The sequence below is a fragment of the Archocentrus centrarchus genome, chromosome 11 (assembly GCF_007364275.1).
Source record: "Archocentrus centrarchus isolate MPI-CPG fArcCen1 chromosome 11, fArcCen1, whole genome shotgun sequence".
Classification (NCBI taxonomy): domain Eukaryota; kingdom Metazoa; phylum Chordata; class Actinopteri; order Cichliformes; family Cichlidae; genus Archocentrus; species Archocentrus centrarchus.
In genome coordinates this window covers 35,670,943-35,685,955 of record NC_044356.1, presented here as the reverse complement: position 1 = coordinate 35,685,955, position 15,013 = coordinate 35,670,943, and the positions used below count along the sequence as shown (strand labels likewise).

Here is a 15,013-nt window from a genome sequence, read left to right as displayed (position 1 = left end):
GGATTCTGGAGTCTTTTGTACCTCTGTCAGTGTCCTTCCATGTAAATGATAATAACAACCTTCTCAACCGACTAGTGGGTGGGGATGACCTCTACTGGCCCCTATCTATGGATCTGATTACCACTAATAATGTCCATTTAATGGACTGATAATATCCGAAGCATGTGCCCTGCGGGCGGTCTTTTTGTCCTCCAAGCTTGGGTCCTCTACCAGAGGCCATGGAGCTTGTGGGTGCTGTGCAGTATTTTAGCTGTTCCCAGGACTGCGCTCTTCTGGACAGAGATCTCAGATGTCGTTCCTGGAATCTGCTGGTGCCACTCTTCCAGCTTGGGGCCACTGCCCAGACTGTTCCACTTACCACGGGGGCCACTGTTACCTTCACCTTCCACATCCTTTCCAGTTCCTCTCTGAGCCCTTGGTATTTATCAAGCTTTTTGTGTTCCTTCTTCTTTATGTTACCATCACTTGGTATCATACATACATGGTATCTATCACTACAGCTTTCTTTCTCTGTTTGTCCACCACTACTATGTCTGGTTGGTTAACCATTACCAGTTTGTCTGTCTGTGTCTGGAAGTCCCACAGGATCTTAGCTCAGTCATTCTTTACCACCCATGCAATGTGCATCCAATTTTGATCTCTGGACTTCCAGGTCATACTCAACACAGATTTTCCTGTATACTATGCCAGGCAATTGGTTATAGCGTTCCATGTATAGCCTGCCTGCTAGCATCTCGCACCCTTCTGTGTTGGACTGTCTTAGGGGCATCTCTGCACAGCCTGCACCTGGGGTCTTGCCTTCAATCTCGTTCTTAGAGCTTGTTCCTGTGCTGCCATGATTAGTGCCTCTGTGCTGTCCTTCAGCCCAGCTTTGTCCAGCCATTGGTAGGATTTTTTGATATCAGCCACGACTTCTTCTATCTGCTTGCAGTATGCACCATACGGGGGCCTGTCCCTTCTATGATGAGTCCTGTTCTCTCTGTTTTTCCTTTTCAGGTTTCTGCTGCCTGAGGTATTCACTAAGCACATGATCAGCTGTGACCATCTTCTTGATGTACTCACAGATCTTTGTTGTGTCATCTTGGTGATGAAGGATTATGCATCTGGCCAGGGTCTTTACTAAAATTTTAATCAATCGCTATCCCAGTCCACTGTCCCACCCTGTATGAAGTCCTCCATCAGAGTCTGGGAAGAACAGCAGTGAAGGACTGAATGACTACTTACCAATGGCTCTTACACCTATCAAACAAAATGTTTTGAGAAACTGGTTAGGAGTCACATCATTGCCAGCCTGCCATTGAACCTTTATGATCATCAGTTTGCCACAGGGTAAACAGATCAACACCATTTCCACAGCTCTCCAAAGCAGTCTGATCCACCTGGAGCAGCAAGGGAATTATGCAAAGCTGTTCTTTGTGGATTTCAACTCTCCATTTAACACTATCCTTCCCCACAGACTGGTGTTCAACCTGTGACTTTTAACATCCATCTGCTCTTGGGTTCTGGACTCCTGACATTCTGTTTGCAGAGGGTTAGAGTGGTACAAAAAAACAGTTCCTGTCCACCACAAGACAGACAAGCATACTTCCAGAGGCTTGACACTTCCAGAGTGTGTCACTCCTCCTGTTGTGCACCTGGAGAGAGGGTTTACATTTGAGTCTGCCTTTGGTGGCTTTTTGGCTTGTATATGCCTTGTCCAAGACTATACATCACACTAAACACACTACACTACACACTGCATTACACACATAAAACACACAAAAATCTCTCAAATTTCAAAACCCGCTATTGATAAAACTGTCACTCTTTTGCCCCTGTCGCTTGCACAACTTTCACCTGTTCAGCAACCAATGCCATACATTGCCATATAATTTTTTGATTGGTTGATGTGGTGCATTTTTTTCACCAATAGGGTAGGAGATAACATGCTTTTTTTTTTTTTTTTGCAATGACTTTTGGCTAGCAAATATCCAATCTTTTACCATTTCTTCCTGCACCAAACACACATTAATTGTCAGCAATATTCAGGAAAAAGCATGGCAGACATTCTTTATTATTTGTCTGGTGTAACTGACACTGAATTATTTCAGAATGGCTGCCAGGGGGCTTTATTGCTGGGCAGCCAGAACAAACAGACTCCAGAACAGTTTCTTCACCAGAGCAATCACCACCCTGAACTCACACACACACACCCACTCTAACTGTGCAACACCCACATCTCTGTGCAACATTATATCATTCATACTGAACAATATCTATCACCCCTAAATTGTGTAATATCCAAAGCTCATTCACCAAGCGCAATACCATCTTCATTATTATATGTATACACTTATTTTATTTTTTTACAATGTATATATTTTTATGCATTTTATTTTCTGTTTTCCTCTGTTCTTTGTTTATTCCCCTCACACCTTTTGTTCCATATGTTCAGAGTTTCCTCCTTGTTTCCTAGTTGGTCTGCAGTGCAGCCCAGTCTGTATTTTCTCTGTGTGTACCAGCAATAAAGCTGAGTCAGTCCTTGTCTTATGGGTCCTGCACTAGAGTCCTAATCCTGCCTGCCACACAGCGGTCCATGATGTGGAAGACTTATTGTAATTGACTGAACCATGAATTCTGCTCGCTACCAGAAAATCGGCTATTAGTTCATGCCATGCTGCTCAAGCACACTTGGGTTATGTAGCAGGACAGTGAGCTGAAACACACCAGCAAGTTCACCTCTAAGGAAAAAAAAAATGAAGCTTTTGTAGTGGCCAACTAATCTGGATGTAAACTCAAATGAAATGTTTTGGCATGACCTTAAACAGGCTGTTCAGGCTCAAACCCCCAGTGGGGCTGAATGAAAACAATTATGTAGAGAAAATTGGGCAAAAATTCTTCCACAACAATGTGAAAGACACATTGCCAAATGCTTGATTGCAGTTCTTACTGCCAAGGGTGTCACAGTTATCATGTTAAAGGGGCAATAACTCCTTCACATAGGACCAGGTAGGTGTGGCTAGCTTTTTCCCCCTGAATAAATGAAATTATCATTCAAAAATTGCATTTTTATTTACTCTGGTTTTTTCTAATAAAACTTGTTGGATGATCGGAAACATCTGACAAATATTTAAAAAAAAAAAATAATTAGGAAGGGGCAAATACTCTAGAGTCTGCCAGACGATATCCCAGCTATGTGTAGTGGATATGAAGTGTCATCTGTTTTGTCCTGTTGAAGTGGTTATTAAAATGCTTGAAATGATTAAGATAGGCTTTTATTTCTTGGGAAAAAAGCGTTTCATTTATGTGTCTTTTTAATGTTTGTACTATGTGAAAAAATACACAATTATATTCAAGTGTGCCTCTTTTTTAAGACTAAGATGTTAGTGACTTAGTCAGCATTATAAGTAAACAATGAAGTAGTGAACCACAGGATGTGAAACTTCAGGTTAAGAATAAAAAGTGTTTACTGATTAAGATGCTGTTAAATGGTTATTTTCCTATTAAAGAAATCTCTGCAAATATGATAAGACACAGGCCTGAATTTAGCACTGTAAATTTATTGCTAAAACAAACTAGGTACATATGTAACAACATGTACAGCAGACTATATTCACATTGCAGATGGAAATATTTCAGCTCAATTTTGCTGCTTTCATATAGCATTTAGTAAATGTCTGAATGTTGCAGTAACTAAATGTGTGCAGTTTTTCCTGCAACAAGGTAAAACAAAGTGGAAATGCACATTCAGCTCTCTGTCATGTAAGGTTACCTGAGCTGTGCAGATGTAAAACCCCCACACAAAGGTCCTGGTTTCTGCTTCTCTCTAGTTTCTGCAGATCCTTTAGAAAATCTGAAAAACTGAAGTCATTATGTCAGTAAACTGGAAGTGAAGGTTTTCAGGAGGAACAGCTTAAGAACCAACCAATCAGATCACTGGACTCAACACTAACATTACAATCAAGAGATGAAGATAGGAAACAATGGGCCTTAGAGATATGAAGAGTTCCTGTATATAAAAACTGGACTCCTTGATATTTCAGTCAGAGGTTTCTTATCATTCATTGTCTATCACACACTCAGCAGCTATCACAAGACAAGAGTATCAAAACACAGATAAATATTTTCTATCCTTATTCTAGACTACTGAAACTGTACCAACCACATTAAGATAGCAAAAGATTTATAGCTTTATTACTACCATTATTTTCTCTGTATACTATTTATTTGTATAGCCCTAATTTTATGTAGCTCTTCTACTTTGCTCAAGTTAGGATTGTACGGTATGTACAGTGGTATATACTTTACTTGTGGCACTAAAGTGGGATGTAATGCCTTGCAACAAAAAACTGATCCATATCATCGTGTCAGGCTCAGTAAAGTCAGGTAGGATGTCCAGTGAGTCTTTGCAGACATAAGTAGTTATTAGACAGCCAATACATGTACAGCAGATCAGAGTGGAGCACCTGCACTGTGAACATAGTCTGGGAGACCACATCCATATTTCCTTAATATCTTCTTCACTTATAGTGGTCTACAGGTAGAGATAGCAGCAGTTTGTGCCATCTTGTGTTGAGTTCACACAGCAGAGCCCGCCTCACCTGCCCACCTGTTCCTCAGCGCCATTGATGGAGAGTGTTAGCTTTGCCCACACCCTTTAATCCAAATACACTGCGTTACATGTAGATACAGGTATTCCTGCAGTTGACTTCAGTCTCAAAGTTGTTTTTGTTGCCCTGACAGCCTCCATACCAGTACTGGGCACAGGTATTGGCCTCAGGGTTGTAGTACCACCTGACTACATACTGTCGACAGGGGCCAGGGTCCAGAGGCTGATGGCAGCCCTTGTCTGAAAGGATAAGAGTGCAATTTTTGAACTGTTGCGCCTGGACTCATTACTGCTATCAGATCAAATCTGTGAGAAAATCAAATCAGAGGGTGAGGAATTGAAAAAAAAGTGTTTCAGTAAATAATCATAACATACATTACAGTGGATCCCTGTCATTTAAATATGATCTCAACCCTCAGCTTCAGCAGCCTCTCTTGACCTATGCCACCATGTTTAAAGGAGTTTCTGCCACATGACTGTGTGATTAGATATTAAACTTACTGAGCTGTTAACCATTTGTACTTTTTGTAAAGTTGTTGATGAGCATGAAGTGCATTATTTTGACTATGTAAGTACTTAAATAATGATGGATACCATTGCGTCATTTATTTACTAATGTCATATATAAATTTAAAAATTATATGAATTCTGCCACCCAATCTCAGCTGCCATAGGGCCAGAAGCAGGGCACACTCTGGACAGGTCACCAGTCTGTCGCACGGCATAAAATGGAAATGAGTTATTTTTAGGTAAATAGACATTAAACCCTGAATGTGGTCAATTTAGAATTCTTACCTGATCCCCGCGAAGTTTTGAGAACTGGAGGAGGAGGAATGAAAGGAACTTGTGTGCTTGTTTCCTCATGTGGCCAATCAGTGGGACTCTGAGGATCCACCACAGAGATCAGCCCAGCACCCTGCCCATCACCAGGAGAAGGAAACATGTCTGGCTGCTCATTCCAGGGCTCCACCAAAAACTCAATATCAACCTCATTCTCATCAGGCCATCCAGACTCAGGGAACTGTGGAGGGTGGACTGTTGCTGTCTCCACTGGGAGTTCAAGCTGGGGGACGGGGAGAGGGGAGGGGGTAAGTTCAGTTCAGGTATGTTCATAGTTTTTATGCATTTTGAACCCACCATGAAGGCACTGATTTTGCATAATTGTAGACTATGAAAATACACTTGCATGTTTCAGAGATGTTATGTGAGCTTTCTGCAGCAAAACATCTTTTCAGACACCATGACTGCCATGAGATGGTCCAATTTGTGGTCCTGGAAAACTTTTCTTAATGAGAAATTATCATCCAAATTAAAAGCTAATGGGTGAAATCAATGAAATTTGTTGTGGATGTTGGTTTGCAACTTTAACTACAGCCATATTGTGAGGTCAAAAAGTAGCTGTTCATGGGAAAATGCTATTTAAAGCCAAGATAAATATTGTCTCCTAAGACTTAGATTAACCATATTTTCATGTCTATCAAGTCTATTATTTCTTGAATTACTTGCATGTTTTCCTCATTTGGAAGCTTCTCTTCAGAGTGGCTGCATTCTGGAGACTCAGGGTGGGTTTGGATAGATGGAAAGACAGAGTCTGGTACAAAACCCATCATGTCACCATGGTCCCAAATCTGACTCAGTACCATACTTTCCAGAGCTGTCACAAAAACAAACAATAAGGTTAAAGAAACATTCTCGGTTGAATGCATCATATGAGATAGAGAGGGTTCTAACAGTTAAAGCCTGGCATAATTGATTTTATTTTTTCTACTTAAATGTTTGACTTGTTACATGCTGTCAGTATCATTTGTGTGATTCGTTGGCCCACATTCAGTCATGCTAATTGCATGTAAAAATGGCTTTTTATTTAATCTTTACAGGTCTTAGACTGTGCCAAAAACTGACAACCGATTCACAAACCATGAGAACATGATGCATCTCTACTAGTGATTCTAGGTGAACTGTGAATCTGTGAATGTAATGGAATCTAAGGTAATCCCACAAAGATGAAAACATTTCTCACTTCCTTCAGATTTTTGTGCATGCCTCTGCAGGAGTGCTATGTGTTGGCAGTTAGGTGTTGAAATATGAGGGGAGTCTAGGATTAAAAGAACCATAACATTGTGTGTGAGCCAGAAAGAGATCACAGTCATGTGGACATGGAAAGGGTTAACTTATTGCAACATATCAAACTCTCAGCCTGCCTTAATAGAACCTACAGGTGTATGGCTGGAGTGAAGGAAGGGCTATGGAAGGACAACAAGTTTAGGTAAACCTCATTTACTAGAATGTGTTGTATAGTGGCTTGCAAAAGTATTCATACCCCTTGACCTTTTCCATATTTTGTCACATTACAACCACAAACATAAATATATTTCACTGGAATTTAATGTGAAAGACAAACACAAAGTGGTTACAATTGTGAAGTGGAAAGAAAATTATACATGATTCAAAACATTTTTTACAAATAAAAAACTGAAAAGTGCAGTGTGCAAAAGTATTGAGCCCCCTTTTCTCTGAGTGCAACCAACTGCATTCAGAAGTTGCCTGATGACTGCTAATGACTAAAAAGAGTCCACCTGTGTGTAATCTAATCTCAGTACAAATACAGCTGCTCCGTGACGGCCTCAGAGGTTGGTTAAGAGAAGATTGGGGAGTAAACAGCATCATGAAGTCCAAAGAACACAGCAGACAGGTCAGGAATAAAGAGTTTAAAGCAGGCTTAGGCTATAAAAAGATTTCCCAAGCTTTAAACATCTCACGGAGCACTGTTCAATCCATTATCCAGAAATGGAAAGAGTACGGCACAACTGAAAACCTACCAAGACAAGGCCGTCCACCTAAACTTACAGGCCGAACAAGGAGAGCACTGATCAGAGATGCAGCCAAGAGGCCCATGGTAAATGGACTAGTTCTTATATAGTGCTTTTCTACTCAGTCAGAGCACTCAAAGCGCTTATACAACACGTTTTACATTTACCCATGCACACCCATTCATACAAGCACTTCCATATTATCTAAGCTAAGTGCTTTAATTATCTAACATTCACACACATTCATACTCCGACGGTTGCATCGGAGAGCAACTTGGGGTTAAGTACCTTGCCCAAGGATACATTGGCATGTAGTAGCCAGGAATCGAACCCCTGACCTTCTGATCAGTAGGTGACCTGCTCTACCTACTAAGCTACAGCCACCCCACTCTAAGGGTCTCTAAGACACCCCACTGACTCTGGACGAAATGCAGAGATCCACAGCTCAGGTGGGGGAATCTGTCCACAGGACAACTATTAGTCGTGCACTGCACAAATGTGGTCTTTATGGAAGAGTGGAAGAAGAAAGCCATTGTTAAAAGAAAACCACAAAAAGCTGCGTTTGCAGTTTGCCAGAAGCCATGTTGGAGACACAGCAAACATGTGGAACAAGGTGCTTTGGTCAGAGGAGACCAAAACTGAACTTTTTGGCCAAAATGCAAAACACTGTGTGGTGGAGAATTAACACTGCACATCACTCTGACCACACCATCCCCACTGTCAGATATGGTGGTGGCAGCATCATGCTCTGGGGCTGCTTCTCTTCAGCAGGGACAGGGAAGTTGGTCAGAGTTGATGGAAGATGGATGGAGCCAAATACAGGACAATCTTGGAGGAAAATCTGTTGGAGTCTGCAAAAGTCTTGAGACTGGGGCGGAGGTTCACCTTCCAGCAGGACAACGACCCTAAACATAAAGCAGGAATGGAATGGTTTCAAACCAAACATATTCATGTGTTAGAACGGCCCAGTCAAAGTCCAGACCTAAACCCAATCCAGAATTTGAGGCAAGATCTGAAAACTGCTGTTCACAAACGCTCTGCATCTAATCTGACTGAGCTTGAACTGTTTTGCAAAGAAGAATGGGCAAAAATTTCAGTCACTAGATGTTCAAAGCTGATGGAGACATACCCTAAAAGACCTGCAGCTGTAACTGCAGCAAAAGGTGGTTCCACAAAGTATTGACTCAGGGGGGCTCAATACTTTTGCACACTGCACTTTTCAGTTTTTTATTTATAAAAAATGTTTTGAATCATGTATAATTTTCTTTCCACTTCACAATTGTAACCACTTTGTGTTGGTCTTTCACATTAAATTCCAGTGAAATATATTTATGTTTGTGGTTGTAATGTGACAAAATATGGAAAAGTTCAAGGGGTATGAATACTTTTGCAAGCCACTGTATATGTTGTAATGAGAAACAAAGAGCATTACAGTGCTATATTAACTTGCTTTAGTTTATTAATGTCATAATGAAACATACTTTGTCATAATGTTTTGAATAAATGCATATAGTATTCATACAGTGGTTTAACTACACTCTTCTACTGAGCCACGAAGTTAGCAAGTGGATTTATGCATCTGAAAAGTCACGCTGCTTTAGCTGCTATCAATTCTTGTCTGCACAGTAAACACACAGAATTAGAAAATTTATGAGAACCCAGGAGTTGTGATTGGATTATCAGACACTGACAGCACTCTCACTCTAGCAGCTGTGTATGAAATTTCCTTTGAATTTTGAACTGGTTTGATGAAAATTACTTCATTGACATTTGAAGGGATGACATTACGTTGTAGAACATCAGTTGGAGATTAGTTTTATTCAACTCTTTGACAGATGAGTTTTCACTTACTGGAAAGCATCCTGAAGTCATCAATGAGGTAGACATGCTCTTCATCAGGATCAGAGGCGATAACATTCATCTCAGCCTGGAACGCCTCATATAGAGGATCGGTCTTGTTCACTACTCCAATAACAAACATCTCAATTCCTTGTGCATGAGCCTCCGTAGCTGTTTCTGCAAACGGTATAATGTCACCCAGGTCGGCCTGCCCATCTGTTAAAACCACAGCCACTTTCCGCGCACCAGGCTGAGATGCCTGAAACAGCTGGTTGGCTCGATGGATGGCGCTGCCTGTGAAGGTGCCCTCGCCAAGGTAGGGCATCTTCTTGACAGCAGCCTTGATATCATCCTGGCTGAACTGCTGCTGCAGACCGACCACCACCATGTTCAGGTGGCTGTAAAGCACTACACCAATCCGAGCGGCTTCTCGGCTCACCGTCACCTGGTCGATGAGAGTGCTGATAAAGTCCTTCACCGCCTCAAAGTTTTCTGGCCCTACACTCTCAGAGCTGTCTATCACAAACACCAGCTCTAGAGGGACCTCTCTGCACCTAAGACCACAGCCTGGTCAACAAATGCAAAAGATAAATTAGACATAGAAAAAAAAAAAAACTACACAAGTCAGCATGAATTAAAAAAAAAAAAAAGCTAAAAGAAAATACAAATTTTTACTTCAGGAGTGATTAAAGCAAAAGTACAACAGGTACGTACACTAACAGTAACAAGTGTTTGACTTTCAGCAACAGACATACTAAAACTATAAGCCACTGCAAAAAGCTCCCTTTCTTATAGCTGCAGACCAGCTAAATTTAAGAGCCAATATTTTTGCCTGTATTTAACATGCAAAGGGTCTCATCTAAAAGTTCACTGATTCTGTGATGGTCTAAGCCGGGTATTCAAATACATTTTTCTATGGGCCAGACTGTCATGAGGCTATTTGCCAGTGGGCCACACATTCCTCGGGACTCCTGTGTATACCTATTGGTCCAGTTGTTGTTAAATGTTCTATTTTCGCTGTCCACCTTCTCTTTTGAATGCCTTTTTTTCTTTTTTGAATGTCATAAAATGTTGTAAAGTGCCGTTCTTCTTCTTCTTCTTCTTCTTCTTCTTGAGTTTAATGGCGGTTGGTAATCTATGGTGCATTACCGCCACCTCCTGTAAGGAGTGTGAACTACGTGCCATGCTTACAGTTTAGTCACAGCTTCTGTTAAAATGTTTATTTAATAATAGAGGTAAATGGGCAGTGGGCCTGTCCAAAATGACTGATGGGCCGGTTCTGGCCCTTGAGCCACCAGTTGAATACCCCTGGTCTAAGCATATTTTACACCTTTCAGGGCAATACCGGACAGGTAGAGAGCAGGAAACACAAATTTTCTTTCTCCATTACCTGTTATTACTGCATTTTGCTAAAATCCGTACCAGACATTTTTTTTTTTTTAAAGGGTCTCTAAGTCACCTGCTTACACAAATTAGTACCATTTCAAGGCAAGACACAACAGGCAGGGCCATTTATTTTTCTTTCATTATTCTAGTATTTTGATTTTATGACATTGTATCTTTTTACCTGATTATCCTTTTAATGAAATACTCTAGTTATATGTATCTAGTTTTATCTTGCATCTTGCTGTTGCTAGTTAACTACTGAAGTGCTTGTCCAGACTCAACTTTGTGTCATGTTTAAAGTCTTTCTTAGGGGTAGTCTCTGGAGCCTGAAAAAAAACTGGAGTTTCTTGAAGATGTTTTGTTTCTCATCCAGAAGGCTTCTTCAGTTCTCAAACCAAAAGGTGGAGAGATCAAGGTATTTAAACCCCAGTGGAGGTGTCCCCTGGAGGTGGTTGTGACCCACTATTGTTCATGTGCATAATCACATGCGCCAAGGTGAGAAAGAAGGTATGGGTTATTACAATCGCTGGCTTTGGGTGAAACCAATTTGGGACTTTGAACTGTTGAGCTCATCTGAAAAAAGGTGTGAATGAGGGTTGAGGCGCCTGGGGAGGGAGCTCAGGACAGCATTTTAGACTGGGGAAATTTGGTGATGTAATCCACCTCCTCTGTTCAGCTATGGTTGTTCACAGTGGACATAGATGCTTCTTTCACTCCTCTTTCGAACCATCTGTCTTCCCTGTCCAGAATGTGAATGTGGCATCCTCAAAGAGTGCCCTTTGACCTTTAGATGCAGATGTACAGCTGAGTCTTATCCTGTTGAGGTATCTCTTCTATGTTGGCCATGCATTTATAAAGAGGCTGTTTGGTCTCTCCACTGTAGAGGTCTGAGCACTCTTCACAGCAGACACTATGTTGCTGATCTTGTGTTTGAAAGTTTTGTCTTTGGAACGGACCAGTTTTTGCCTTAGGTTTGAGGTATACTGGGATGTTTGAGGTATACTGGGATGTTTGAGGTATACTGGGATGCCTGGAGAAAATTCTCCTGAGTTTCTCTGACAAACCTGCCACATAAGCGATAACAATGTTGTTCTGCTGATCATTCTTATTCTCCCTAGTTTGTGTCTGACCTTTTTTCCTGTGCAAGCTCCAGAGATCTATGACCTGGATCACTGAGAACCTACAGTTATATTTTCTTAGGGGGACTGAAAAATTAGCAACACAGATTACAGATTATTCCAGATAAAACTTGTGATTTACCACAGATTCCTCTTATTATCCTGATGATATCTTCTCTCTGTATAGCAACAAAAAGGAAAGATTTTTATTTTGTTTTACAGCTCAATGTAATTTGTGTCAGTCAGTTACTCACCATCAGTCCTGACTCCCCCTTTTCTCCAGGTCTTCCCTGAGAAATGACAGTGAGATTAGGAATTAAAAGTACACATTATTTGATTTTTTCATGTGTCTTTTAATAAAATTGCAGTCACTATTAAGATGTCCTCTCCCATATGTTGTTTGAATGTGCCGTGTTTGAACTCCTAACAGGCTACGATGGCGTCAGGAGTTCTGAAGAATTACTTTGTAAATTAAGAAAAGTGTTGATAAAATAAAAATGACGTACAACTGTCCTCCCAAATGACTGAACTTCTCACCTTCTCTCTCTTTCTCTTTTTTTAATAACCCGTCCTTTCCGGCAGTTTAACCAAGCAAAATGATTCTCTGGAGCCTGAAAAAGCAAAATTATAGTCTGATTCTGAGTCTGAGCCAGACACATTTGCTTTGCCAAGAGGATCAATTAAAGAAAAGGCTCCTCTTGCTAATCTTTGCTTCTTTCATTTTTAGATTCTTGATTTGTTTTATTATTTATATTGCTATTATGCACTTTGCCTATACATGAAAAAGAAGTGACAAAAGGATGAGGTGTGGGGAGGGGCATATACACAAACATATACACACATATATCATATACATATATGTATGTATACACACACACACACACACACACACACACACACACACACACACACACACACACACACACACATATATGTATGTACATACACAAACAAAGTAGGAAAAAACTCAGATACAGAAACAAACCTGTTATAGTGTGTATGTGTGTACTGTGCATGCATGTGTCCTTGTCTTGACACAATAAAGATGATGAGCAGCTGCAACAACACCCCTCTGGGTTCCAGAGGTAGGCAGAGAAAGATCCAAGGGACCCAGGATGTCCACAGTCCACCAGGAGCTCAGCAGACCTGAGGCTGAACATCCTGACAGAAACTGCGTGCACACAAGAGAAAAGGAAGGAAGGAGGACCCTGATAGGGCCCACACAGCCAGAGGGCAAGAGCCCAAGAGAGCCAGAGACAACTAGCAGCCCACCCTGATGGAGGCCAGCCACCCCAACAAGAGCCTGGAACACAGCCCAGATGCCACAGGCACCCAAGAACTGCCCGACACCCAGCAGAGCCACCCCCCATGCCAAAGAGGCCCATTATCAATCTTAGGAGGACGTACAAAGACACACCCATCCTCACCAAACCCTCCTACAAAGTGTGGGCACCCCCCAGAGCCAGTGGAAACCCAGGGAAGCAGCTAACTCAGCCCTGAACCACTAGCCACTGCCCACCCTGGGAAGGGTGCAGAACCAGGAGTGTGGGAAGACCCACCCAAATATGACCATGTGAAAGCTATGGTGCTATTAAAATTGAGGGGACATACATAGCACAATCAACAGTGTCATTCCACATCACCCCCAAAGCCCTCAGTGTCTAAGGTATGAATAAAATTAAGAAGCAGGCAACAGTGATGAGATGAGTGGGGCCACCTCAGCAGCTCCACCCACTAACCATTGGGTCACACACCTGCCCCCCAACACCCTATATGTATTGTGATGGGTTATGATCCATAATGAATATGATGCAGTTAAAAAAAAAAAAGAGGGGTGGGTCACCACGCAGCACGGCAAGCAGAGGCACTATAGCCTCAGGGGTGGGCAAATCCAGGTCTCGAGGGCCGGTGTCCTGCAGGTTTTAGATGTGTCCCTGATCCAACACACCTGAATCACCTGAATGACCTCCTCAGTATGCAGTCAAGTTCTCCAGAGTCCTGCTAATGACTTCTATATTTGACTCAGGTGTGTTGAAGCAGAGACACATCTAAAACCTGCAGGACACCGGCCCTCGAGGCCTGGATTTGCCCACCCCTGGCCTGGCTGCATGTACCCAATAAGTGATGGAATTGATTAGTGGGGACCAGGGAGAATCAAATTCATTGAATTGCATTTTAGAGGAGGCAGAAATTCTCTCCAGACTAATTTGATCCTAGTGAGTAATACACAAATAATTTTTTGGTTTCCAATTCATGAGGATGGTTTTCTTAGTGATACGTAAGGTGGTAAAAACTATGTGTGACATATTTGCTTCCATATATAATTCTCTTACATCACATAAAATGCACAGTTTTGATGAGATTGCAATACCGGAATTAAATCAGGTGGATAAGTCTTGACCTCTGACCTCATACCAGACCATATTGCATGCATATAGTTCTCAGCATGGTTGCCATGGGTGCATGTGTTTGAGCGTGTGAGGCCCATTTGGATCATCCTTTGTTCTGTATAATGTGTTCTATGGAGAGTTTTGTATGGTATAACTTGTAAGGTTGGACTTTTAGTCATTTTGAAGATGTTTAACCACACAGTGGCTTGTAAAAGTATTCATACCCCTTTAACTTTTCCATATTTTGTCACATTACAACCAAAAACATAAATATATTTCACTGGAATTTAATGTGAAAGACCAACACAAAGTGGTTACAATTGTGAAGTGGAAAGAAAATTATACATGATTCAAAAAAAAAAAAAGTGCAGAAAAGTAACAGATTTTAGGCAAAATCATAATTTTAACTGTAGCAACCTTCCCCATGAATAATATAGGTAGAACATTCTATCATGTAAGCTCATCCTCTATTGTTTTTAGTAGAGGAATATGATTCAACCATATCAAGCCTGACAGCCTGGCAGAAAAATTAATACCTTAATATCTAATGTTACCTGACTGTAGTGGGGTGCGGGACATGTTCTGAAAATTGCAATTTAGAGGCAAAAGTGTAGATTTACTCCAGCTGATGAAGTAATCTGATATAGATACAGATAATTTATATATAAATATATAATTGTGATGGTCTTTAGAAGAGAGGTTTATGAGCTCCCAAGGAAAAGAAATACATCATCAGCATATAAGCTTATCTTATTTTCTTTATTTTCAGTCTGAATTCCTTTAATATCTACATTTTGTCAGACTGCTGCTGCCAGTGGCTCAATGAAAATGACAAAAAGTGAAGGGAAAAACGGACAAACTGCCTGGTGCCCCTCTGCAGCT

At 41.2% G+C, this 15,013-nt stretch overlaps 1 protein-coding gene across 1 annotated transcript in view; it reads right to left on the bottom strand.

Moving 5' to 3' along the window:
* Positions 1–3,627: 3,627 nt before the first annotated feature.
* The window catches only part of col28a1a (collagen, type XXVIII, alpha 1a), a 52,562-nt gene continuing 41,176 nt past the window's right edge, over positions 3,628–15,013 (bottom strand). The window contains exons 23-28 of the mRNA XM_030740503.1: positions 11,996–12,031; positions 11,884–11,920; positions 9,250–9,804; positions 6,091–6,242; positions 5,384–5,651; positions 3,628–4,828 (exon numbers count right to left, since the gene is read on the bottom strand). Of these exons, the coding sequence (XP_030596363.1) occupies positions 4,656–4,828; positions 5,384–5,651; positions 6,091–6,242; positions 9,250–9,804; positions 11,884–11,920; positions 11,996–12,031 (1,221 nt within the window). The 3' untranslated portion in view covers positions 3,628–4,655. The remainder of the gene's footprint in view (positions 4,829–5,383; positions 5,652–6,090; positions 6,243–9,249; positions 9,805–11,883; positions 11,921–11,995; positions 12,032–15,013) is intronic.